The 27,178-nt window shown below is 47.7% G+C and overlaps 2 protein-coding genes across 31 annotated transcripts in view; both read right to left on the bottom strand.

The window, feature by feature from the left end:
• Nucleotides 1-1,182: 1,182 nt before the first annotated feature.
• On the bottom strand, nucleotides 1,183-24,702 carry Cpne9 (copine family member 9). Of its 9 annotated transcripts, NM_001024982.2 has the most exons (21): nucleotides 24,485-24,702; nucleotides 23,943-23,983; nucleotides 23,788-23,834; nucleotides 23,569-23,672; nucleotides 23,043-23,079; nucleotides 22,811-22,813; nucleotides 22,555-22,631; nucleotides 17,266-17,329; nucleotides 17,050-17,153; nucleotides 16,813-16,917; nucleotides 15,237-15,278; nucleotides 14,899-14,974; nucleotides 14,765-14,818; nucleotides 14,279-14,340; nucleotides 13,603-13,649; nucleotides 12,595-12,776; nucleotides 12,244-12,371; nucleotides 5,712-5,814; nucleotides 4,542-4,599; nucleotides 4,123-4,196; nucleotides 1,183-1,578 (listed from the first exon to the last, which is right to left on the bottom strand). In NM_001024982.2, exons 1-21 carry the CDS (start codon nucleotides 24,550-24,552, stop codon nucleotides 1,393-1,395), a joined length of 1,662 nt encoding a protein of 553 aa, NP_001020153.1. In that variant the 5' UTR covers nucleotides 24,553-24,702; the 3' UTR covers nucleotides 1,183-1,392. The 9 variants fall into 9 exon arrangements, 7 of the variants coding, with proteins under 7 accessions (NP_001020153.1, NP_001427030.1, XP_087512971.1 ...); NM_001440101.1 differs by lacking the exon at nucleotides 22,811-22,813; XR_015685462.1 differs by having other exon boundaries at nucleotides 14,256-14,340; nucleotides 22,555-23,079; nucleotides 24,485-24,683.
• A 786-nt stretch (nucleotides 24,703-25,488) lies between these two features.
• The window catches only part of Mtmr14 (myotubularin related protein 14), a 43,003-nt gene continuing 41,313 nt past the window's right edge, over nucleotides 25,489-27,178 (bottom strand). For 12 of the 22 annotated variants that reach the window (XM_087657576.1, XM_087657580.1, XM_087657583.1 and 9 more), the window contains one exon: nucleotides 25,666-26,265. In XM_087657576.1, the coding sequence (XP_087513702.1) occupies nucleotides 26,082-26,265 (184 nt within the window). In that variant the 3' untranslated portion in view covers nucleotides 25,666-26,081. The other 10 variants (XM_087657579.1, XM_087657569.1, XM_087657571.1 and 7 more) reach the window with 4 other exon arrangements.

The following is a 27,178-nucleotide window of genomic DNA, read 5'->3' as shown; positions in this document are numbered from 1 at the left end:
GGCAGCGCTGGACTACTTTGTTACCGGTGGCTGATTGGAAGACGGTGTCAAAACACACAGCTCATTGAATATGACTGACACTTCAAGTGTGAACGTGGGAAAATTGCTGAATTCTTCTTTGGGTTCCTCATTTGTAAACCTGGAGCTTGAAAATTGTGTCATTTGGTGGGGATTTTAAAGAATTTGGATCATCATTGTCAAGCAGGGTTTGCAGTTTGTCATTGAAGAGTATGATAAAATCTTTCAAGATGCTATAGTCACTGAAAAACTTGTTTTGTTTTCACGCAGACTTGGTTTTCAGCACCCTAAAGTGCACGTTTTCCTAGGACAGTTTTCCCTGGAGAAATGCCAATAAAACCAGCACTCCAAGAAGTTGTTTCCCCGTTAAACAGTGAGGTCTGTCGTAAAATCGGTGATTTCTCTTAAAGAAATGGCTTATTGTAACTGAGTTCCCCGTTATTAAATGGAGATAATATATAGTCCTTCTGTCCCAGGGATATGGTAAAGATTAAGAGAGATGAGGTCTGTAAATTGTCTAACACAGTGTCTGTTGTGTAAGATTCGCATGCACAGAGAAAATATAGCTATTATACTCACCCAAAAAATTCAGAATAAGCCAATAATCTCAGCACTCAAGAGGACTGAGTTAGGATTGCCTGGACTACCTGTGAGTGCCAGGTCAGGATGAGTGACACAGCAAGACCCTATCTAAACAAAAAAACAAAATAAATGAATTGAAGAAGTTATACAGATTTGCTTTTTCCATTACTGAGACTGAAGAGAAGGCTTTGCACATACAAGGCCAGGGATCTATCACAACAGCCTTTTCTTTTTTATCAAAAAAAAAAAACTTTTTTAAAGTCCAGATAAATTGCCTACACTGGCCTTGAACTTGTGATTACAGGCTTTTACCACTAGTATCACACAGTTGTCTTAAAACTAGCGTTTTTGATGTGAAGAACTGCTTAGAAAATTTGATGAAAGCTATGAGTCTGTCCTGAGGAAAAAATGTACAAGTATGCATAATAATTTTTTAAAAGTATTTGGAATTTGATATAGAAGTGACTAGGTGAGTATAGTAGGATGGATGCTAATGTAACTGAAGTTATCCTTGCTCCTCCCTCTTGATGTGGCCCCAGGCTCTGCGTCCCCAGTCTCCCTCTCCAACACCCACGAGACAGATTGAGAAGATCAGCTTTATTATTGGCATAGGAAGGTAGGTGGTGATCATGCCAGGCCTTTTCGGAAGTTGGGGACAAAAAGCTTGTCAGCCAGCACTGATCAACCTAGCTGGCCCTCCTGGTGAGGTTCAGAACTCCAGGGGCCTTTAGCTTCCAGCAGTGGGTAAACAAGTAAGCAGACTGCTAACTAAGCATTGGATATGCAGAATCCTCAGGGCTGTTCTGGGGCTGAGGTTGGGTTGGGGTTAGCAGGGGGAGGAGGTCGAGGCTGGATGTCCCTGGTGCGCATGTAGGACAGCAGCTGCTCCGGAATCTCTGCTAGCACATCCTTGGCCAGTCGTGCCATGCTCAGCACCTGGTTCCCTGATCGGTCAACATAATCTCGGAATGGGACAAACTGGGACAAACAGGAAAGGAGGTGTGAGCTGTAGCCAAGGGAGTGGGTAGCACTCAGGTTTCATCTTTGATCCCTAACATCTCTTTCCAGGTAGTACTATTCTTCTCCCTTAATATTGAACTATTTCCTACTTTGATTTTTTTCTACCCACTTCCTACCTCTGTCCCCACTTTCTGTTCACCCTCAACTCATTCTAATTTGGCTTCTGCAGTCACTGAAATTTTCTTGCTAATGGCCCTGTAAGGCTAAATCAGTGCAGTGAGCAGTACTTTTCAGTCTTCATCTGGCTGAGAGTCTCTTTAGCTTCACTGAACTTGAATGTCATCCTTCTGAATACATCCCAATTCTTTGTGTGGGGTGCTGGACATTGAACACAGGATCTTGTACATGAAAGACAAGCTGTCTACCACTCAACCACATCCCAAGCCCAAATTGTACTCCTGACACCACACTCTTCTTTTTTCCTACTTTTCTAGAAGGTGATCTTCATGTCAACTCCATTCCCTCAGGTTTTCCTGTGCTCTTAACTGCCCACTCCACCCCCGTCTGTCTGCATATCCTTGGCTATCATGGAACTTATTATGTAGACCAGGCTGGCCTTCAGAGAGACCCATCTGCCTTTGCCTCTTGAGTGCTGGGAAGGAGAAAGTTGGACTTAGGAGAGAGAAACAGTTGGGATTGAAAAGGAGGAGCAGTTTGCCAGGGAAAGGAGGTTAGTAAAAGGGGAGGGTAAGTGAAAAGCAAGAAGAAAAGCTCCCTCCAGAGCCCCATGTTTACCTCTATCCTGTGCTTTTTATTTTACTGTTTTGTTTCAAGATCTGATGTGATTCTGTTGTGATCCTCCTGTTTCAGCCTCCTAACAGCTTGGGCTGTAGTTACTGTGCCTAACCCTGGCCCATAATCACATATTTAGTGGCTAAAACTATGTTTTCCTTCAGTTATCACAGATTCCCCCAAGCCCACCTTTACCAGTTGAATACCAGGTCTTCCTGACCTAGCTCTGTCCTCTAGCTTCCCCTTACCTAGTCAGTGGGACATTTCTCCCTAGAAAACTGGGACTCTTTCCTATCAGTGTATGAACAAGTCATCAAATCCTGTAACATGATCTTAAGTATCTTGTTTTGTTTTGTTATGCTTTTGAGATAATCTTGCTACATAGCCTAGACTGGCCCGAGACTCTCAGTCTTTCTGCCTTATTTTTTTCCAAATTGCAAGAATTACAGGAACACACACACACACGCACACACATATGAGCACACTCGGAACTTACATAGGTCCCACACTGGCCTTGAATTCACTGTATAGCAAATGATACTGAACTTTGGAAGAGTATTTATTGTTGTTGTTGTTGTTGTTGTTGTTGTTGTTGTTGTTCTATGTGTTCAGTGTGCATGTGTGAATGCAGGCATGAGTGTGCTGTGATGGAGGTCAGAGTGGGTTCTCTTCTACACGGGATCCCAGGAATCTAACTCCCGTCATCAGGTTTGTTCAGCAAAGTAGATTTAACAGGTCCCCAACCCTGGTCTTACTGATCTCACCTTGAACTTCTTATCGATTGGCTCCACCTCCTGAGTGCTGGGATTTCAGGCACATACTGGCTTACACAGTGCTGGAGATCAAACCCAGGATCTCATGCATACTAGATAAGTACTCTACCAACTGAACTGCCTCCCTGCCTTTAAAAGTCTTTGAATTGGCTACTTCTGAACATGACCGCTGTTTTGTGTTCACATACTCCAGTCATTTTTGCTGCTTGCTAATGGATACCAGACTTTTCCCTGGCCTTGCCACACAAGGAGCCAGAGAAATCCCTTTATAATATAGTTTGACCTGGGCATTGTGGCACACACTCCTAGCACTCAGGAGGCTGAAGCAGTAGGATTACCATGAATTCTAGACTAGCCAGGGCTACTAGTTCCCTAAATAGTAGGGTTCTGTCTAAAACAAAACAATAAATCCATGGAGGGATACATAATTGAGAATGCATTCTGACCGTCAGACCTCAGATATTCACCATGGCAGACAATTCTACCAGCCTAGTCTGAGCCTCTGGCAGGTCTTACACATTCCTTTTCTGCCTGTGAAGTTGATACCTTCCTCAGGTTTCAACTCAATGTCAACAGCACAGCCTCACAGACACCTCCCCTCACTACTATTGGCTGTTGACAGCAGCATTTGCTTGTTGGGCATCTGTAATACTGGCCATCTCCACTAGAGGGCAGAGACTTGATCCTCCTACATTGTACAACCTTCAGGACAGCTGCAACCCACATGATCCCTCAAAAGAACTGTTCAAAGCTTGTGTGGTGAGGCAGTACTGTAAATCCAGCACTCTGGAGGTTGAGGAAGGAGGGTCAGGAGTCCCAGGCCACTCTGTGCTACCTAACACTATTTTGTCTAACAAGTTTTGTTTTTTGTTTTTTTAAAAGGAAAATTGTTCTATGAATGGGAAAGGTTTAAGGGGAGAAAGACAGTGACTAGGAGTAAGGGGAGTGGCTCCTAGGAAGCCTTGTTTCTCTCTGCTTTCACTACTCCCAGGGCTACCTGAACGATGTCCCGCTCTGCATAGCGTCCCCGGGAGGACACACGCACATCATCACCATCCAGTTCTTCCATTGCTGCAGAAAAGACAAGCGGGCATCATTGGATGGGTCTCTCCAACTCCAGCTCATTCCGCCCCTTCCTCATTAGAGCCCTTCAGAGTCCTCACAAGGAGACCTGACTTGCATTCTACAGTGGTGTGAGATTGCTATTATTATCTCTATGCTTCCTTCCTGTATGTCCCATTCTCCTAGAAATGCAGGGGAAATATCGACACCATTACCAGAGTTATGGAGGGGAAACATGTTTGACTTCACCAAGGAGCCAGTCTGTTTTGTCTTTGAGGAGGGCCCAAGTGGCTAGATCCTTCCTGTCCCCTCCAGTTCCTAGTCCCAGTGATGGACACACCCCTTCCTACTCACCCTCAAACATGGCAGGTCCAACACCCACAATAATGATAGACATGGGCAGCGAGGACGCCTGTGGGGAGAGGAATGGCTTGAGTAAGCAGCTGTAACACACAGTGCCTGCGGCGTCTGTGTGGATCACATGCTCCTGTTAGCCAAGATAAGCTGCTGTGATTGGTTGTGGACTATCTCTGGATGCACAACAGGTGCCTTCTGGTGGAACATAAAGCCATTATCTTGTCCGTTTGAGACAAAAGTCTCACTCTAGCACAGGCTGACCTCGATATTTCTAGTATCATTTTAAAAAGGTTTTCCTGCCAGACATGTCAACATGCATCTGTCATACTAGTACTCATGAGGCTGAGGCAGGGAGATAACCACAAGTTCTAGACCAATGCTGGTTAAAGCATGTGTTCTAGGGCAGTCTGAGTACAGTGTAAGACTCCATCTGAAAAACAACAGCAACAAAACTATGGGAACCTTAATGACAGCAAAATACCCATACGAGGCACGGCACATCATTCACACACTTCCAGGACTCAGGAGGCAGAGGCAGGAGGATCAAAGGGAGTTCAAGAGTAGCCTGGTGTGGGGCTGGGGATTTAGCTCAGTGGTAGAGCGCTTACCTAGGAAGCGCAAGGCCCTGGGTTCGATCCCCAGCTCCGAAAAAAAAGAACCAAAAAAAAAAAAAAAAAAAAAAGAGTAGCCTGGTGTATATAGCTTTTCCCAGGCCAACAAACCAACAAACAAAAATAGCCAGTCCTGGTGGCTCATGCCTATAGACCCAGCACTTGGGAAGCTGAGGCAGAAAGATTGCCTCTGCTCAGGCCAGTCTGGGCCATATAGGGATCCAGTACACAGTCAGACCGTGTTACAAAACAAAACAAAACAAAATTAAAAGCAAATAAAAAATAACTCCCCCTCTCCTGACAAAGGACAGGCATGCTTCCTGCTGAATATAAAAGACCAGCTTTCCTAAGCTCGGGTTCCATAGTGGGCTCATCTGGCACCATGCTGGGACCTAGAGAATCAAAAGCCAGTGTTGTTTGTGTCCCAGCCAATAAGCATTTCTGAAACTGGCAGATGAGATTGTTAGGATACACATGGAACACGGAATAAACATCATAGCCCCCTCATTGCAAGGACAATGACCCCTCCCTGACAAGCCTTCCTCCTCAAACTCACACTGACGATGGCCTCTTTGGTCTGTGTCATGTCAGAGATGACGCCATCAGTGATAATGAGCAGAACGTAGTACTGGGAACCATCCGAGATTTTGGCTGCAGCCCTGCATGAAAGACCAAGTTCTGTATGCAGTGGCCAGCCAGAAAGTACATGGTCAGTTCAGCCCCTGCTTCTACAGCCACCATATAAGCAAGCAGTGGGCAAGACCTTGGGCTCCTGTATCCCACAGTCTTTGGCAGACCTGCTTGCTGCCCTTAGGTGCCATCTCTCCATTCTATATATAGTTTTTTTTTCTTTTCTTTTTTTTTTTTCCGGAGCTGGGGACCGAACCCAGGGCCTTGGGCTTGCTAGGCAAGCACTCTACCACTGAGCTAAATCCCCAACCCCTCTATATATAATTTTAAATAAGGTCTCTCATAACAGAAGTAGACAGTGACTAATCCTCCTGCCTGCTCCCACCTCCCGTGTGGGATCACAGCAATGATCTACCAAGTCCGTCTCCTCTCTTCATCCATCTCTAAATGCAGGAGTTTTCTCTCAGAAAAGGACTTCAGACATCCCTAGGTCTCCCCCATCTGCCAACTTCAGTTACACATCCTGAGTGGACTGGCAATGATTGATCTGTGTTGTCCAATACATTGTCCTTAGCCACATGCGAATGGATATAGAGATTTAAATCAACTAAGATTAAGTGATTAAAACATTCCATTCGCTAGTCACTCTAATTACCTTTTAAGGGTTCTCTCCCCATATGTGATGGTGAACACCATACTAGAGAGCATAGAGGCGGACACTTCTCTCATTGCAGGACATTTTGTTAGACAGTGCTGGCAGCTAAACTTGGTCTCTGAAGGCTGAGAAAGCATGGTGACAGTGTAGTTGCCTTGGCCTCTTGGTTGCTGGGATGTACAGCACCTAACCCAGCTTATCCTATTTTTAAAGTGAGGAAACTGAAGTTCACAAACACTAGGCAGCAGTCCCCAAGGGCAAAGAAACTGAGGTCCATCAGTGTCCGCCCTGGCCTGCTCCTGCACAGTCCTCCATGTGCCGCACCTGTTCCTGCTAGGTCTAGCCAGCCAGCATCTCTCAAACCTGTCACTCATGCCTCTGTGCTTTTAATGTGCAATCAGCACTGCCAGGCTTACTAGCCCTCTCCTAATGAAGGCCAACTCACCATGTAGACCAAGCTTAACAGCCCCTCTACTGTAGCCTGTGCCCTACCATTCAGTATGCAGCCCCATTCACTGAGATCCTCATACCCCGAGGGTTCCAAGGATGAATTGTCCTATGTGTGGATGAAGCCAGGGGATCCAGTACACACAATGCTCCTTCTTAACATAATTAGAGCAGACACAGACAGGATGGGCAAAGACTAGAAAGTTTGCATGTGTTTGTGAGATGAAACACTAGACTTCAAAGTCCCTCTCAGTCTGACTGCTTTCAGCCGTGTCCTCCATCTCCCCCTAACCCCCATCCCCAGGGAATGCAGTGTCTTACTTTTGCCACCAGGCAACTTGCTAGAAATTTCTGGGGAGCTTTGGCCTACAGAAGTGATGATTTATTTATATTTCTGTCTCCTGCACCAAGGCAGGAGCTCCGGAGGGCAAGGACTAAATTTGATTCATCTGTGAGTCCCCAGTGCCCCAGCAGAGAACTGAGCACACAGCAGCTGCCCTTTGAATAGTGATAATGATAATAATAGGAACAGTAATAACTACTGTTACAGCACTTACCAGGGGCAAGCACTCTTGTGAGTGCTTGACATATGCTAACGGGTCCTTGTAACAGCCCTGTAGTGTAAATATTCCTGGCATTCTCAATCTCATTTGACAGAGTTCTTAAGAGAATTGACCAAAGCCACAAAGCCAGCCTGTGACAATGTCTGACCAATGTACAGGGTCTAATAGCTCAATAGGTAGCTTGCCTAGCACACATAGACTGGGGGTTTGATCCCCAGCACCACAGACATTGAGTAGAGTGATGCACACCTGTAATCCCAACACTGGGAAGGTAGGGAAGCAAAGGCAGGGGGATGGGAAGGTCTACATTATCCTCGGCTACAATGCCGACCTGGAATACATGAGACGGCGTTGGGGGTGGTGGGTAGGGGTAGGATATGGCACTGATGTACTGCTAATTTACTCTACTCCAGAATCTACACTTCTGATAGAATTGTCTTAAACTGAATGTTTATTAAATAAATGAGTAAATAAATCAGTGTAGTTGCTCAGGATGTCTAAGAAGACTGCTTAATAACAATAACCAGGATTCTAGGATTAGAATGACAAAAGTTGTGATGCCACATGTTCCAGCTTTTCTTTTTCCTTTTTTTTTTTTTTTTGTTTGTTTTGAGAGATGGTCTCACTATGCTATCCTAGCTGTTCTGGAATTCACTATGTGGACCAGGCTGACTTCAAACTCAGAGATCTTCCTGCCTCTGCCTCCCGAGTGCTGGAATTAAAGACGTGGACCTCTGTGTCTGGCTCTTATTTAAAGCTTTCATTTCCTCATTCTTAACATTTTCTACAGCAATGTTGGTTTTATAATTAAAGTAACCATTATCCTCAGTATGCATCAGAGAGTAAACCATTCTTCAATAGGTAATGGAAAGTCTATGGACCTAAAAATCTCTCAGGAAGCCTTTAACATGTATTTTCATTGTATTTATTTGTTTTGGTTTGGGTTTTTGTTTGTTTTGTTTGTTTTTAGATGGGGTCTCCTGTATCCCAGGCTGTCCTTAAACTCATTCTGTAGCTTAGGATGAACCTGAGCTTCTGATCCTCCAGACTCTACTTCCCAAGGGCTAGGATTACAGACATGTGTCACCATGGGGTGCTGAGAACTGAACCCAGGGCTTTCTGCAGATGGGCAACCTCAACCCTCATCCGTTGTCTTTTCCTCCATTCTTTCACTCCCAGGCTTTTCGAGACCTTTTGTTTAGGTAGGCCTCTTTTATTTAGCAGGTAATGATTTATTTGTTTTGTTTTTCAGACAGGATGTCAATATGTAGCTCAGGTTGGCCTTGAATTTGAGATTATTCTGCCTCAGCTATAACTATAGGAATTGTAAGTATTATCTGTCTGCTTTTACTTTTTTAAATTCAATCAGAGAAACTTCCTTCTTTCTTCCCCCACCACCGTGTGTGTGTGTGTGTGTGTGTGTGTGTGTGTGTGTGTGTGTGTGTGTGTGTGTGTGCAGGTGCATATGCATTTGGATATGTGCATTCAGAGGTCAGAAGTTGATATCAGGTGTCTTACCCAATCATTCTTCACCTTATTCTTTGAAACAGGGTCTTTCTCTAAGCCTGGAGCAGACTGATTGGACTAGACTGGCCAGCAAGCCCCAGGAAATTACTTTCTTCCACCTCCCCAGATGTAGGGTTCCAGGTGTACACTGCTATGCCCAAATTTTTATGTGGGTCCTGGGGATATGAACTCGGGTCCTCTTGTTTGGGCAGCAAGTACTTTAGACTTGCATTGTCTCCTAGCCTACTCCTTTTCTTCCTTAAGTGTCAGTTCTTATCTCATTCCTTCGTTACATGCTTATGCTATCCTGTAGTTTTATTTTTATTTAAATACCCTTTGCTTTCTTATTAGTTGATATATAATCTGACCTTTCTCTGCTTATATTTATTCTAAAGTTTTAAATAATTTTAAATGTGGATTGATGTCTATATGCAGGTGAAGGCAGGCCCAAGACAAGGCAAGGCCTATGATTGGACAGTGAAAAAGAAAGGGGATTGGGCAGAGTTTTTGTAAGGCAGGAGAGATGAGAAGATAGAGGAAGAGCCAAGGTGGAGGCACAGAAGGACCACCAAGATCGGCCACAGGTAGCTATGAATATTTCATAAGGGATGGATTTTTACAAGACAATCTGTCTTATCTAGGTGGGAAGTTTATATCAATATCTGTTGGCTCTGAGTTTATTGTATGGACGTTTGTGGGGTGAGTTACTGATATAAATCTGATTGATAAATTACAAGCCTATAGAGTTTTGATTATTAGGGGTTACTGTGACTATAACCACAGGGGGTGAATGGCTGAATGGGGCTGTCTTGGTCGTGACCTGCACCATGGGAACTAGAAGGTGAGATTGCCACAGGGCCCAGAGAGTAGCCATTGGCAGCGTGGGATGGAAATTGGGAACTCAGTGAGTCAGGTGGAGATGGTTGGAGATGGTTAGAGAGCTCTGGACCAGAGAGTCTGCTGAGTCCAGCTAACTGAGATGAAAATACCCCGCAGATGCCTTGAGGCCCTATGGTGCTGGCAATAGCGTGGGTTGGGCTTCTTTCTTTCATTTATATTATTTACTACAACATTTAAATTTATCACCTCTGTGTACCTTCTATGGACTAGATACTATACTGTTACCTCTTGGATCAGTATCTATTTTTTTAACCTAACCTCACCATAACTCCAAATGTAAGCTAACGTTACATGGTATGGCGTTGCATGCCTGTCATGGCAGCACTTGGAAGGCTGTGGTAGGCAGATCGCCTAGCTGTATAAGGGACTAAGTCAGCCTTGGCTACATAGTGAGATCTGGTTTCAAAAACAGGCAAAAAGAAGGGAGGCTGGCCGTGGTGGCCAGCTCCTTAATCCCAGCATGCAGTGTAGGATGATGTCACAGGTGAGGCAGGTACAGGATAGATGGAGACCTGTCATTGGAGGAGAAGGAAGGATGGGCGGGAGAGAAGGTTGAAGGAAGAGGAAGAGACTAGGACAGAAAGGAGAGACAGGGGAGGAGAGGGTGAGAAGCCATGGCAGGTGATGTTAAGATTCTACTCTGTGTATTTACAGGTTATTAATGTTCTCAAGGGATGGATGGTACTGGGCTTTGTATGTTTAAGTGGGCAATTATATCTTACCAATTGGATCTAAGATTACTGTGTTGTGTGTTCTTTTATGTGAGGGTTTGAGTGTAGGAAAGTGTGCGGCTGGGCTGTGTTTCTGCCAAGATATCTAGCAGATATCTTGGGGCCCCAAGGTGCAGACCAAGCAGGGTAAAAGACACCAATACTCCTTTTTATTTTTATATTTTTACAACAACAATGCAGGAGGCAGAAAAAGGCAGATCTCTGTAAGTTGGAGGCTAGTCTGGTCTACAATTAAGACAGCCGGAGTTACACAGAGAAACCCTGTGTTGAAAAACAAAAACAAAAACAAACAAACAAACAAACAAACAAAAAACAAATGAAAGAATAGAAGCTTCTGTTGATGTCCAGTATCTAACCATTTCACAGGTTCTATTAAAGAGGCTAAGCTAGGGGTTGGGGATTTAGCTCAGTGGTAGAGCGCTTGCCTGGGAAACGCAAGGCCCTGGGTTCGGTCCCCAGCTCCGAAAAAAAGAACCAAAAAAAAAAAAAAAAAAGAGGCTAAGCTAAAGCGGGCTGTGGTAGCACATGCCTTTAATCCCAGCACTGGCAGGTAGATCTCTGAGTTTAAGGTCAGCCTGGTTTGTCTAGTAAATTCCAGGACAGCCAGGACCAAGTAGAGAGACCCTGTCTAAAAAACAAAAACCATAAAAACAACAACAATAATAACAAAGACGAGTCTGTGGTGGTTTGAATAAGAATGGCACCCATGGGCTCATATATTTGAATTCTAAATTATCAGGGAGTGGCACTATTTGAGAAGGATTTGGAGGTGTGGCCTTATTGGAAGAAGTATGTCATTGAGGGTGGGCTTTAAGGGTTCAAAAGCCCCCTCTTCTCCCTTCTGTCTCTGTCTATGGATCAGGATGTAGAATTCTCAGCTCCTCCACACCATTTCCTGTTGTGTACGCCATGTCCCCATCATGCTGCTAATGGGCTAACCCCTGAAACTGTAAGCAAACGCTTCCTCTTTTTTTTTTTTTTTTTTTTTTTTTTGAGATGGGGTTTCTTTATGTAGCCTTGGACTAGCTCTGTAGACCAGGCTGGCCTTGTGGCTTTGAACTCTCAGAGATCCTCCTGCTGCTGCCTCTCTGAGTGCTAGGATTAAAGGCATTCGCCTCCCCTGCCTGGCTAAATGCTTTCTTTTATAAGAGTTTCCTTGGTCAGGGTGTCTCTTCCCAGCAGCTAAGCTAACTGGCATGGTAGTGTCATACCCATGTAATATCAGCACTTAGGAAGTGGAGGCAGGAGAATCAGGAATTCAAGGACAGGTCTTGCCAACATAACAAGTTCCAGGCCGACCTGGCCGATATGAGATCCCTTTTCAGAAAAACAAAGAAAGAAAGAAATGATACAAAGCAAGTTGCTCACAAGCTTCCTATAATCCTGGTCCCTTCACTGTGTCCTTCAGACTCTTCCCTCTCTTAGGCAAAGTCAAGGCCATCAAGGCCATTCTGTGACCTGGAACGTGACTCCCAGGCAGCACTAAGGTTGTTTCTTGACACTCTCTAAACACAGGCAGGCAGAGTACCTTCTTGGTACCTGATCCTGGATAACATTGGACACTTCCCCTTCTCTCCAAGCCCAAATTCACTCAGAGTGGGCCTGCCTGTGGCTGGGTCCAATCATATGCCCCTTACCCTCACACCATTCCCTTACCTGGCCACCTGGTTGATGACAGGCGCAAAGTAAGTGGGCCCATAGAGCTGCACCGTGCGCAGACTTTGGAAGTAACTCTCCAGCACACCCTCAATGCCTGCACAGTTGGGGTCTTCATCATTATTGTTCTGAAAAAAAAAAAAAGGTTTCAGCTGAGCTAAACCCACACCGAGAACATCCAGGAGTGCTCTGATCCCAGTTCACTATCCCCTAACCCCTTCATGCTTCCCTCCAAACCACAGCACTCCGTGTCCTGGCACTGTCACACAGCTCTTCCTTGGCCCTTGCCCTTCACAAAGTAGTGACAGAAGTGATCCATCCACTGAGGGGTTCTGGCCTATTATACTGTACCAGGGGGAACTGGTGGGAGATCCGCCCCTCTGGGGGCAGCTTGGCCCCAAAACCATAGGCTGGGAAGAGCTTGTCACTGTCATAGTCCTGGATGATCTCTCCCACTGCCTTGAGGGCCATGGCATAGGCACTGAGCTGGTAGGGACTCATGTAGTGCAGCGAGGTAGGCTGCAGGGGGTTCCCTGTAGAGAGAAACAGGAGCTCCGAGCTCACACTCACCTGCTTGTCCTTGTATGCATCTACCCACCAATCCTTTTCCCCACCTCTACCCACGAACGCCATCATTCTGTGACTGCATCATCTATCTGTTCTAATGTATACCCGTCTCTAAGCTCTCCCTTGCTCCTCTATGTCTATTACACTGTACTACATGGTCACCTATTTACCACACATCCTCCCGCCCACCTGCCAGGCGGCAAATTCAGTTTTCAATCTGTTTAATCATTTTAGTCCATCGACTTCTGTATTCTCTGGTTCATCTATGTGTCCTGCTTACTTAGTTGTCTTCCTTTCTGTCTTTATACTAGTCTCCTTATTCAGCCATCCCTGTCCATTCCCTTCTCCTGCCTGAGTCTCCTAGCTCAACTTGAAACAGCTGTCTGCCTGTGCACTCACGCGCACACCTCATGCCCCTTAGTGCACTCACTCCCAGCCTGTCTCCTCATGATATATTCATTGATTTTTCTGTTGATTAATCATTTACCACCTATTAACTTATCCTTGTATATACCCACCCACCAGTCTATTTGTCCTCTCCTGATAACCCTGTCCCACCCATCCATTTCCTCTCTGGCCAATTGACCTATCTAACCATTCAACCTCCTCTGACTTGGTACCCGTCATGTCCTGCACCCTGTATCCACCTTTGCACCCAGTACTTTCCCTCCTTGGCTTTACACAAGTGTGGGCTTCTTGGGGAGTTATGTCTTATCCCAGGTAGGACTGTCGGCTAATGTCTAAAGGATCCCTTAGACTCTGCCCATTCCCATGCCCTCCCCCATGTCTCACCGTTGGAAGCCGTGAAGTCAATAGCTACCGTGAAGTTCAGCTGCGTCCTGGTGGAAGAGTAGGTGGGTTGATTAATGAGGGACTGAAACCTATGAAATCAGTATTTCCCAAACATGGACACATTGTGATCCAGACAGTCTGGGTAGAACCAACGACGTGCCAAGTGCTGCTGCTGCTGCCGGTCCACTTTGGAAGTAGAATTAAATGCCAGTCTCATGACTAGGGTATTGTGTGTAGCTTAATGTAACACTAGAGTCCTGAAATAGTAACTAAAATACGTTTACAAAAGAGAAAAGTGAAGTTCACAGTAGCTGAGTTCACTGCCTGGGTCTGTCTGCAGTCATTGACACAGGCACAGTGTCTCCTATGGTCAGCCTGGCAGCACTGCCCTCTTGTTTACCCAGGAGGCATTTCCTGTGTGTGAATGCATGGACACACGGGCGTTGAATGCACTGAAGTACACCCCCAGCTTCTAGGCCACTGCTCGAGACAACTGATCGGGCTTCTATCTTCCAAAGGGACTGGCAGCCCCAGGAATAGAACAAAGAACCTTCTGCACTTCACAGAACACACAATACATCATTTGCTATTGCCTGGCAGTTTATCTCCATGAGCTCACTGGGCCCTGACCATTCACAAGCAAGAAAACTTACTGCTGGCTTGGCCGATGACTCACCCTCCCTTGATGTAATCCACAAAAGTGAATTCTGAGTCCACAGAGAAGGAAAGGAGCGTCACCTGTGGTACACAAGAGGCAGCTCTGCCACTTTTGCAAGCACAGCTGAGGTAGCAGAGAGGGAACTTGGTAAACCTTTGGAGAGAACTGCATTATGGGATATGTGTATTTCTACTCCTGCCCAGCTTCCTCCACCCTGTTGCAGTCTCCAAAAAACACAGGTGCATCCTGGAACTTCCGAAAACATTTTTAAATTTGGAAATGTAACTTAGGGTATTTTTAAAATGTCTGTAAAAGTGTAACAGTTGGACATGTTCCTGGGTCAAAAAGAACAAAAAAAAAAAGTTCAGTGGTGTTGCCTTGTCCTCAGTGTTACTATCCCAAGTCACTTGTGCCCACTGCCTTGTTCTACCTCTAGTAGTTGTCATGTGTGTCATGGGACAGAGACAGAAAGATCTGGGAGGTCAGAGTCCAGGGAGTACTCACGGTCCCCGAGTTGGTATATTTCTTCTTCTTGCATTTCTTCCGAGGGTTAAGTACCTAGGCAGAGGATGATCACAGTGACAGTCACCAGCCACCTAGGACAGAGAGCCTGGCAAAATGGGAGGGCATGCCCTCACCTCATACACTGTGAACTGATTCTGGGCCTTGCTCAGCTCCCGGTAGCTGGTTGTGAACTCACCGATGAAGTCATGGCTGAAATGAGGCCATGGGTGGGTAAGCAGCAGCTGCTGGTACAGAGCCAGAACCAAATCCTAGAGCTTTTATTGCCTAAGCTTCTAACTTGGGCTACAAGGCAGTAGGGTTGTGGCTAGATGGGGAAGAAAAAGGTGGAAGACAGTGTACTAGAGAGCTATCTAAGCAGGCCGACTGTGTGTTTGCCATCATCCTTCTGTACCACATGGTCTAGGAACTGCTCCAGGGAGCACAGGAGAAAGAAGCACATCGGCTCATCTACCTTCCATCTCGGTCCCAGTCATATACGTCGATCTTCACTGTTCTGAAATGCACATGATAAAGCCAAACATGGGCTGTGTGTACATGCCAAACATGATAAATCCAAACATGGGCTGTGTGTACATGCCAAACCCAAGGGACGCCCCAGACACTTACCCATACTCCAGTCACCCATCCATCCATCTGTCCTTCCATCAGTTGCTCATTTTCAACCTCTACCCTTTCATTCACTTCACACACATACTAAACCACTCAATCCTGCACACGTGCGTGTACACACACACACACACACACACACTTGCCATTTGAATCTCACTTTATTCTAGACAATGTTCTTAGCACTTTCAGAATGTCTCATTTAATGCATTCTCTAGAAGTATTATTCTCTGTAAGTACTATTCTATTGTTCCTATTTTTGGATAAGAAAGTTGATATATACCCTTTCCCTTCTCTCCTCATCCCCTTGGGGATGATAATCTAAGCAACTTGGCTAGGATTTCATAGCTAGTAAGTGACAGCTGATATTTAAACCCAGATATCCTGTTTCCAAAGACCTTAGCCTATCCTCCCTTCCTTTATTTCTTCCTTTCTTTCTTTCTTTCTTTCTTTCTTTCTTTCTTTCTTTCTTTCTTTCTTTTGGAACTTCCTTTTCCCCTTTAACAGTTTTGCTAATTATCCCAGGGTGGCCTAAAACTCAAGATCCTTTTGCCTCAGCCTCCCAAGCCTTGGATTACAAACATGTCACATGCCTGGATCCAGAGACCGTATCCACTATCTCATACGTCTGGTAAGTTCAGTCCATCAAACTATGTGGCCATCCATTTTCTCATATATATGCCAAGTCAATCACCTATTCATCTTTCTCTTTACTCACCCATCAAGCTATACAGCCCATCACTCACCAACTGTAACACATTATGCAACTGTAATATATTATACAAGCACCCATCTGTTTGCTCATCTACTCAACTAAATCCCCAGCCATATTAACTTCTGTTCAGTCATTTGTATAACCATCCATTCAGGTGCCCTTCAGCCCTTCCAACCCACCACCCACATCTCTGTACCACCCCCTCAGTAGTTCCTTTGGTCAGCCCTCTACTTTACACACATCAGTCAATGGGCTCATCCACTAATCATCTATTTCCATCTAGGATTCATCTGTCTGGCCATCAGTTCACCTGTCACTCGCCATGTCTTGTTCTGTTCTACTTGATTTTTCATTCCCGTGTCTGCCTCTCTCAGGGTATGCATCAACTCTCACATACTCAGCCATCACGTCTCCATATCATCCATCTTCCTTCAGCCTGCTGACATACCCACCAGTCTTTCTATCCATCGCCTATGCTCTCACCTTCTCCTCCTCTCCCACCTCTCCCCACCTCCCACTCCCTTTATCTATCTGTCTATCCATTCACAGTTTATCTACCCATCCCACCATCTATGCTTGTGTCTGCTCACTCTCTGTTCACCTGCTCTTTGATAAACTATTTCCTCACTCTGGGGCTTAGGAACCTCGTCATGTTTTCAGAGGGAGCCTCGCTCCTGTCCTGATCCCCGATTCCCGTGAAGCAGACCTGTCATAGTCTCCATTGCACAGCGCCCGCACAGGGATGCTGAAGGGCTGCCATACTGGGTTCAGTGTGTTTTTTACAACCTCTGTCTTGTGGCAGATGGTGAACCTGGAGGGAGACAGGAAACTGGAGAATGCCTGGGAGTGGCACTGAGGCCACTACTTGTAGAGATTCCCAAGATTCTCCACTCATTAAACTTGGGCCACATTTCTAGCCTCAGCACTGTATGGGGTGACTCACGTGCCGTCTTCATTGCTCCTGTAGAACACAAGGAAAGGGTCTGACTTCCCAAAGAAGTCCTTTTTGTCCAGCTTGTTTGCACACAGCTGCATGGTGGCAATGTCCTAGGGATGGAGAGTGGGGCTGTTGGGACCCAAACTGGCTGCTTTCCAATGTGTCCAGTGAGGGAGTCTGGGAACGAAGGAGTTTGCATTCTGGCCTGTGGCCCACACTGACCCGGCAGTTGCTGAGCTCCTCGGCAGTCAGCAGTATGGTTCCACACTTCTTGCCTGGCACACCCCTACAAGCAGAAAAGGCCTCTTAGAGAGAGGAGGGAGGGTGAACAGCAGAGCCAGGGTGATCAGTCTGGGCTTTATGGGCCAGGGCATTCAGTTTGCCATTTGCTGACAATCCCCCAAGTGCACCCCACTTCTATTCTGAGTGAGAAAAGGTCTGCTTTGACTTGGTGGTATCTGAAGCCTGTAGGAAGGGGCTAGACTAGCCCAGGGGGCACCATGTAACAGCAGTGTGCAGAGGCAGGTAGACAGTGTATATTTCGTTGTTGCCCAGCTGCTTGACCCTGGCACTCCTTCCGCTCTGCTCTTACTTCTCCCCTTGAGGTGGGAATGCCTATGGTGTAAAGGGCCTGAACACGCGCCCCGAAGGCATGTGCTTCCTGAGCCTTGTACATGTGAAAGGTGCATCCTTCAAACAGCCTGGCTGTCTGCACTGTGCTACACTGGGAGGGGCCAGCTGGCAGACTCTGCCCTCAGGAGCTTCTAGAGGAGTGGCCTGGTAGAAGCTATAGACAAGTGCAGTGTGACAGACACTTCTGAATGAGAGAAATGTCTGTTTAGACCAAGAGGCAAAAGTGTGCTTCACCTTTTGGAGGAAAGGAAAGAAAGGGAGGGATGGACTCTCTCTCTCTCTCTCTCTCTCTCTCTCTCTCTCTCTCTCTCACACACACACACACACACACACACACACACACACACACACCCTTGTATGCACACACTCGCTCTCATGTACTGTGTGCATGGCAAAATGTTGAGGCCTGCCTGGACTGCCTAGTCAGACTCTGTCTCAACAAACAAAACATAGCTGGGTGTGAGGCCCACCATACCTGTAATTCCAGCTCATGTGAAGTTGAGGCAGGAGAATAGCTGTAAGCTTGATGCCAGCCTGGGATACACAGTGAGTTTAGGTTAGCCTAGGCTACATAGCAAGTCCATGCCTCAATTCCTGTGAGTTTGAGCTAGCCTGGTATACAGAGGCCATTCCAGGACAGCCAAAGCTACATAGACAAAATTCTGATTGAAAAAACAAAGAAACAAACCAAATTGCAAGCAGTGACAACCCCATCTCTACTCGCTCCACTCCCCAAACAGCAAAGGACTTATACAAAATGAAAAGGACAGAGGAAATGTTCTTCTCTCCTGCCCCCAGAAGGGACATTTTCCTGTGCTCAAAGGGTATAGCCAGAGACCCCCACCCTTGATTTGCCTTGAGTCTCTAAGATTAAGGGACTTTGTTGATAAAGGCCTGTCACTCATGAGCCTTAAAGGCATCCACAGTGTCCAGGGGGATTGAGTCCAGGAGCGGCAACATGGGTTAGAGGATAAAGACGCCTGCTGCCCGGACTGGCAACCTGAATTTGATTCCCAGGGCACACCTGGTGGAAGCAGGGACTCAGCTCCCACAAGTTAATCCTCTGACCTCTGGATGTGTGCTGTGACACCTGTGTGCACACCCCCTTACAACTACAAAAGGAAGAGTCCCAGGTTCAAGCCCCAGCTAACTTGCTATGTGACTTTGCCCGTCTTTAAAGTGAGGGGCTTACCTAGGCATGGCGGACACACCAGTACTCAGGCCAACAGGAGGATCATCTAGGTTTGAGGCCAACACAGTCTACAAAGTAGGTTTCAAGCCAGCCAGGACCACATAAAACCTTGTCTTATTAAAAATAATAATAATAATAAAATGGAGGTGTGGTGACCCACATCTGCAATCTTAGTGTTTGGGAGACTGAGGCAGGAGGATAGGAGATCAAGGCCAGTTACCTCCACATAGAGAGTTCAGGGTCAGCCTGGGCTACAGGAGAAGCAAACAAACAAATCAAAATAAAAAGAACTGTTTTAGTTGGGTGTGGTGGTGCACAACTGAGTTTAAGGCCAACCTAGTCTACAGAGGGAGAACCAGAACAGACAGAGCTCAGAGAAACCTAGTCTCAAACAACAATGAGAGGACAACGACAAAAACTGTTTTGTTTGTTTGTTTGTTTGGTTCCTTCAAATCCTGACCCTGAAGGCTTTTAACAAGAGAGTGTGGATATGGCTGGGGCCATTGCCCAGCAGTGAACCACCCAGCCTTGTGCTGGTTGTCTTACATTCTCTCCACATTCTCCATGCCCTCCTCAGCCAGGGAGAAAAGCAGTCTCTTTCTGAGCACCACTGACTTTAATATACTAACTTGCAGAGCTGCAGCCCTGTGTAAATCCAGCTCTGTGTAGCCCTTACTACACTTACACGGTAGAACACGGCCACACGATCTAGCTAACCAGTCTCCATTTCAGCACCAGGGCCTCGAACCTCAGGTCTTCAGCACCCCCCACTAACCCACTGAGCATCTAAGGCCTTTCTGTCTCCAGTTCTGCTCCACAGAAGACTCATTCCTCTCCCCTCAAAGCATCAGGGCCTCCTCCCATCCTCGCTCAGCTAGTGACCTGGTTTCCCACTTGCTGACAAAACCGAAGCAACCAGAAGAGATAGTCCACCCACCGCCATGCCACCCTGCCTGCCACCAGCATCTTCACCCACATGGCTGAGTCTTCCTACAGCTGCTATAAATGAACTATCACGTGCCTCTTTACCCCTCTGCCAGCTACTATCCTCTCTGTCTTGTCTGCACAAGGACATCACACCAGCTAAGCTTCTCCCTTCTTTTTCTTTGAGATTCTGTGTAGCTAACGATTGCCTAGAACTCACTACATAGCCTAGGATGGCTGAAACTCATGGTAGTGCTCCTGCTCTTGAGTGCTAGGATTATAGGCTTGGGCTACCTGAGCTTCGTGATTTCCCCTTCTATTTATCCCCCCACCCCCACCCCCTGGCATCTCAGTCTCTGTGGGCCCATTACAAATGTGATATACTTTCTCTCCTGTTAGAAAAGTATAAACTGACATGCAGATACAAAGATGTCACAAGGAAACCCATTATTCTGTATGCTCATTTAAAAACACAACTTAAAAATCATAACTCTATTCTTCTTTTCTCTTTAAAGGCTCATATGCTACAGCCTAGGCTGACCTTAAACTCCAAAGCTTACCTTACCCTTCCAAGTGCTGGGATTACAAGTCGAGCACCATTTCACACTTATTTCTGTGTGGATGCGGATGACTTGTGGAATCAGGCTTTCTCCCTTTGTCATCAGGCATGGTGGGGTGTGCTTTTATCCACTGAGCCATATCACTGACCTTTTCCTGACTCGGGGTCTGTGACAACATGTCTCCCCCTTTCCCTTTGCAGCAAAAACCCTGAGATTTCTCTGGCCCTTCCCTGTGTCCCTTTCCCACCCACTCCTAGACCTCTCCAGCCTTCCTTTCCTCTTGCCGGTAGAGATAATTTTAATTTCTCATTTTATCTGACCTGTAGCAGCATTTGATATGATTGGTCCCCCATACTCTGCTTCCTCCTTTTCCTTCTTTTTATGGTATTGGGATCAAACCAGGACCACATGTATCCTACGGATACAGTCTACCACTGAACTACACTACAGCACGTTTCTTTAAAAAAGAAAGAAAAAAAATAAATGACATTTGTTTTTCTTGCAATGTGAGGGTGGGAATTAAAACCATATTCCATGTTTTATACAGAAACTGCTATTATGAAGCTAGGCATGGTGGCACATGCTTAGAATCCCAGCACTTGGCAGGTGGAGAAAGGAGGTTTGGGAGTTCAAGGCCTGTCTTGGCTGCATATGGAATTCAAGAATAGCTTGTGACCATATCTCCAAAACAGAAAAAGCCACCAAACAAAGTAAGGCATGGCTGCTATGACTGATACAACGTGAATTTCATGTTGCAAGATTCTCTTGGCACCTGTGACACTCCTACACTCATGCGGCAGTGTATCCTCAGTAGAAAACTAAAAGGCAGTAACAACCGGAAACTGCTATGCATGCTTAACTTCCACCTAATCAAGATGATGTGGGGCGCCCCGTCACAAACCAGAGACTGTACAGAGGCAGTCTCATGGTCTGTTCATGTGTGTCTACTAGCTGTTGTATGTATTTGGTGTCTAATAGAACACATGCATTCATGCTGAATCTGCCCTTCAAGTTGGGATTCTGTCTGTCTGTCTGTCTGTCTGTCTCTGTTTCTTCCCCCCTTCCCTCCCTCTGGTTGACCTGCATATTACCTAGGTTGGCCACCCGAGTGCTGGGTTACAGGAGCGGGCCACCATGCATGAACTGCAGTATGCTTTTTAACAACAACCCAAATGATTTCCGTTCGTGGCACAGTTTCATTTTTCCTGCTGCTCAGGATAAAGGCCCTGGCCTCCTTTCCAGTTGTATTTAATAGTTTTTGGATCTCTTGGCTTCCCCTTCAGAATACATCCAGAATCTGACCAGCTCCCCCCTCAGTGCTTCCTCCCTAGATTACAATGCCAGCTTTCTTATTGGCCAGTTTTCTGATTGGCCAGCTTTTTGATAGGCTATCTGCTTCTGTCTTTGTCAACCTAGGATTTATTCTTTTTGTAGTTTCTTGAACTTGGGTTTATTCTTAACCCGGTGGTCTGCATAATCGGATTCTGGCACACATGCTCAGAGCCTTACCTAGACGCCATCTCAAGGGTGCAAGCCACTGGGAGCTCCCTAATCTGCTCTACCTTGCCCTCTCCTGGCTCCACCCCACTGGCTGGTTTAGGTTCAGTAAGGCAGTTTCCGCTGTGTTCACAAGGCTTACTCCTCGCCTTCTGGTACTGTGTTCCAGGGTTTCTAGTTTCCAGTTGACCAAATGATTGACTATGGTACCTCTCTCATGCCTGCTGTTTTACTTTGATTCCTCTCTCCATATATCATTTACTATTTCAACCATTTTTCACTGATGCCCACCTCCTTTCTCCAGCTAGCTGGGCCACATTTATAAACATTATAAACATGAAACAGTGGGTGACAGAGGTCCAGTACAGTGGTAGAACAGGTGATCTGGGGTTCCTCAACCAGGGCAAGGCACTGGAATGCGGCTAACACACCTCAGTAGTGGGCATAGCGGCAAGACCTGAGGATCTGACTTTATTTTAAGAAGCTTCCCAGGAGAGTGGGGCTTGGGAGAAGGCTTTAAAGATTGGACCAGCATTGGAAAAAGAACGAAGAGGAAACATGATTTGAGCAGAGATCTAGAGGAGTAAAGTGGGTAGGGAAAGAAAGCTCCCGTTGAAGCGATCTCTGCAGCCCCTACCAGTCTGACTGGGAGGGGCAACTCCGAGAGACCCCTCCCTCCCCTGGACCCTTTCCCATTCAGCTCACGTAAGAGGTCGCTCCACACGGCTGCCCTGGCCTCCAATCACCTCTCCCAGGGCCAGGAATGCTTGTCCCAGGAAATCCTGTGCCAAAACAGGGAGCCAGCGAGTCGGGGAGCGGCCCAGAGTACCAAGCCTACCCTGGTGACGCTGCTGCTTTTGACCAAGATAACTCCGAAATCTAAATGACAGCCCCACGTGTTTTCTGTTTCTTGAGGATCTCCCAACCAAATTCTTTACGGTGCAATCCACAGCATCCTCACCTTCTGCAGGTCCCGCGAGGTAGGCAGGGAAGGAAGAAAGGCAGTGAATAAAGCCAGAGCAGGGGGAGGAACTGGGGTGGGGGCTGGTAGACCAGAGGGACCAGGATCTAAGAAAGGCTGGTGGGTGCGCGCGCGGGAGAGCGGGTACATTGGGGAGGAGGTGTTCAGGGAAGTCCTTTGACAGGTTAGCCTCTATGTGCCCAAGCAACCTGCCAGCGGCTCGCTGGCTTACCGGTTTGGAGATATTGGCTTTAGAGTCGACGTTGTACCTGGGAAGAGAGTGGAACCAGTGTGGGGTGGGGCTGGGTGGGAGAAAGTCTGGAAGAGGTTAGGTTCAGTCTTGGTTAAGATTGTAGGTAGAGAGAGGGCCAATGGACACCAACTCAACTTGGGCGTGGTTTGGTAAGTGTGTGTCAGGGTCGAGAGGGTCATGCGTAGGGTGAAGCTAAAGAGGACGCTGGATGGGAATGGAGTCACATGGGATAGAGCCCGAGGCCAAGGTGGAGCTAAATTAGAAGGCAGGGTTGTGGGCAGGGCCTGGCTTGAGGAGGGAACTAGACGGATCCTGCGTAAGGAGGCGCCAACTTGGGCATGGGGGCGGGGCTAAGACCACAGTGAAGTCTTCGGAGGCCGACCTGGGCTTGGGGGAGGAGCCAGGTAGCAAGGTGAGGTGGGGGCGAGACCAGGCAGAATTCTGGGCTGATCCAAGTTGGGGGTGGGGGGGGGAGGGCAAGACAGGATAATAGGAGGAGCCTCACACATCGAAGCGGAGATTTTGCTTTTCCTCAAAGAAATAGTCGAGAACGAATTTGCGCACGAAGTCTGGGTTCAGTGTGTTGTCAATCACCTCGGTTCGTCCGAACTGGGCGGCAGGAAGGGGGTAGGGTGGGGGGGATGGAGCTTGAGCGTGAGGCGTGCAGTCGGGCTAGAGGTTCCCGGGAGCAGCCCTGAGCTGGGCTGGGGCTCGGGGGACTCACCTCCCGCCACTCCTGGCTGGCCCGGCTCTGCGTGTGAAGCACCACCACTGCGGGTGAGGGCAGGGGAGGGGAGCTCGTCAGGTCGGCCCGCACCCCTCACCGCCCCACCCTCTCCTACACCCCGGGTTCCTCCTCCAGGCCCTGGAGCTGCTTACTGGGGTCCGACTTGGAGAATGTATCCAGGTCTAGCAGATTCCTAGAGAAAAGCAACAAACAGACTGAAGGCTAGCTCATTCTGGCGCTCACCACCTTGACACAGTCCTGAACTGACTGGTCACCTGGAGGAGACGTGGGGTGCAAATTGTATTCCCTACCTATTACTATCCCCAGTTACTGTTGGGGTCCACGCTGTCAGCATTCGGGACAACATCAGAAATCTCTGCCAATTGGCTCTATATGTGCCCTCACTGTCTCCAAGGGTCCAGGACCGCAGCTCGCCCCACAACTTTGGTCCCTTATGGCCCAGCTCTTTAGGGATTCCCGCAGCCCACCTTTTGAGCCAGTAGGCTTGGGTGGGGCTGCCCAGGGAGACCCCTCTTTCATCTTTCCAGTAACTCCAGCCTTCAGCCTCAGTTCTCTGTTGCCCACTTCTGGTCATCCCCTCTGTGGTCTAGCCCCCCTGCCCACACCGAACCCGCAGCCGCGGTAGGCTGGGGAATTGCCAGTACTTAAACCCTCCCCAGCGCGGCCCGCTCACCGGCACGACACAGTAATTTCAATCTTGGTGGCCGGGACGCTACGCTCTGAAGCTCCGCCGAGAGACATGGCTGGTCCAATGGCCAAAGCCGTGTAGGGGCTGCGAGACCCCGGGTGCCGAAGCTAGGGGCAGTGGCCCATGTGCGGAGGCAGCGGCGCTCTCTCCAGCCTTGTGTGCGCTCCGCTGCTCGCGCCCTGACAGTGGCCACCAGCAGCAGCGGCTCCAGATGGCAGCACAGCCCCGCCCGGCCCTGCAGGCGGCCCCCGCCCCATTGGAGCAGCCTGGAGCTAGTAGGGGAAACTCACCCTTATCCCAACTCTACCTAAACATCCTCTGGAAACACTAGAGTGATGGAAACCTCAGAACTATCCATGGTTCTGAAACATTTGGGCTGTCAGTTGGGAGTTGGTAGCCCCTGATTCTGAGCAGCTCTCATCTTTCCCACTCCCGACTTATTTTGGTCCCTGAATATGAAGTTACATTTCCCCCTTAATATTTGTGTGGCCTTGAACAAGTAACTCAATATTAATGGTAATGGCCCTAGTGGCAGCTACTGGCGTACTTTAAGATGGCTTAGTGACCTCCAGGTATTCACATTGATGGCCTGTCAGATCAGGGCTCTGGGGGACAGTTCATTGGCACAGTACCTGTCTACTATATGCAAAGGTCTAGGTCCCAGTACAGGGTGTGAGAGGAAGATCAGTGAATGAAGAACTCTATAAATTGATGCCTTCGAATCCTGACATTCATCAAGCAGCTCCCTCCCCTGTGCTGTGTCCATGGCCCAGAAGCCTGGCCCTCTATTGGCTCAGGTCTTCTATCCCAGAGCACTGCTGCTTCAGGGCCTGCTAAAGAGGAAAGTCCATACTCTGAGCCTATATAGAGACCCAGAACCTGCACAGAACAGGCAGCCGGGGTCAAGCTCACTCAGGCTGTTGACCCCACTCCCATGCCACCCTTTATGGCTTATATTGACTGATGAGGGCTGAGGATTTGGCTCGGTGGTAGAGCATTTATCTGCTCAGACACAAGGCCTGGGTTTCTTTCCCCAGCAGAGAAAGACCAGATAAACCCTCCATTGCTTCCATCCTCAAAGCTTAACCCTTCATCCGGCACAAGGACAGGCAGTAAGGTTCCGAGTAGCCCTAGGACAGTCACAACCAGAAACGCCAGAGAGAAGCTGTTCAAAAAACTTGATTTTATTTTGTGATTAGTGTGAAATTGCCTCATTTTCAGTGCAGGTGACTCTCCTTCCCAGGAAACAAAAAGTGCAGACTGGGGTCTTTTCTGACATTATAGCCTTCACGAGGCCCTGGGAACCCCCTGTACCCTCCAACACAGTTCTGAGAGTTGACAGTAATCCAAAGACCAGGCAGGGTTGGTGGGAGGCAGTGACAAGAGTGGTCACCAGTCAGGAGGTTGGGAGGTAGAAAGTCCCATCCTCAGGCCTGCTCAGGTTTGGGGTTGTCATGTGTGCAACAGTGAGGGGATGGATGTGACATTTCCCCTGCTCCACAATGCCCCTTTTGCCAGGCATGGCTTGATTCCACCGAGGGCTCAGCTGAGATGGGCAGGAAACAACCATGGGCTGTCAGCTTCACAAGGCACTGGTGCTTGTGCCCCGGAGCCCAACACCACGGGCAAATTGTTCTAGCAGGCCCCCAATGGCACCAGAGGGACTGGGGGCTGCAGCTCGAAGTCTCACTGTACTGCTGTATGCAGCCAAGAAGGCAGACCGCACCTCCTGCAGCCGTGTCTCCCTGTCACTCAGAGCTGTAAGTCTGTAGAGGAGAGAGAGAGATGAATAGATTACCATAGGACAGGATCCAACAACGCCACTCCAAATGGCCTATCCTTGAATTTCCAACTGCATAAAGTCAGCATCTAGCCTGCAGTCCAGACTCCAAATACATAGATGGGCTCACTGCCCTGCCACACATGATCGGGCACTGACTCTCCCTTCTTTCTGCTGGATGAACAACCATTCTGTGGACGGGGAAGGTGGAGCTAAGCAGTGGTGTATTTATTTGCTCCAACATCTGCTGGCTCCCACTCCCCCTAAGAACAAGCGAGACACAAGCTTGTGCCTGCCAGAAAGGAAGCACTTCCCCACCCCCAAGATATGGCAACAGGTCTCAGCTGCTAGCAGCTACAGATTTCTTGTGGCTAGAACTGAACAGCCCTCCCCTCCCAGAGGAGATTCAGCCATTGAAAACCTGGCTGCTCTGGAGGCCAAGTTCTCCCCGTGGAAACGGCTGGGAAGGCATCGCTCTGATTCTTCTCCCTTCCCCAGCAGGACACTGATCATGGCACTGAGAAAGCCTCCCTCCATCATCTGCAATTATAGGTCAAACAGGAAATAAGCACACATGCCTCATGCTTATCCATGTGCAAATTCCACAAAGGGTTGTCTGAGGCCCTAGAGGGTCTGTAACAGAAGAGGCTTGAGGGTATCATCCTCTGGACTCAAGGTCAGGTGTGTGCAGACATTCTGCTAGACGGTTTGCTAGATGACTGGCTGGAGAGCCACAGACCCAGAGGAGTCTCCACAGCCTTCCACAGACTAACTCATCCCAGCTTTCTGTCCTCCGAAGCCATCCTTGGAGAATCCTCTCCAAGACTCTGGAGAGGCAACAGCAGTGCCCCCTTAACAAGCCCAGGTCCTGGGGAAACAGATGGAAGTGTGGGAATAGA

This window comes from Rattus norvegicus, chromosome 4 (assembly GCF_021556685.1).
Source record: "Rattus norvegicus strain SHRSP/BbbUtx chromosome 4, alternate assembly SHRSP_T2T, whole genome shotgun sequence".
Taxonomy (NCBI): domain Eukaryota; kingdom Metazoa; phylum Chordata; class Mammalia; order Rodentia; family Muridae; genus Rattus; species Rattus norvegicus.
Note: the sequence above shows the minus strand (reverse complement) of the source record. Positions and strands in the feature narration are given on the sequence as shown.

Excerpts from the sequence above, each read along its gene's own strand:
- Cpne9 (XM_087656845.1), bottom strand. The coding sequence starts at position 24,552 with ATGTCTCTCGGCGGAGCTTCAGAGCGTAGCGTCCCGGCCACCAAGATT. Across the intron at positions 23,984-24,484 it reads GAAATTACTGTGTCGTGCCG|GAATCTGCTAGACCTGGATA; the intron begins GTGAGCGGGCCG and ends GCTTTTCTCTAG. Across the intron at positions 4,600-5,711 it reads CCAAAGAGGCCATCGTCAGT|GCGTCCTCGCTGCCCATGTC; the intron begins GTGAGTTTGAGG and ends CTCTCCCCACAG.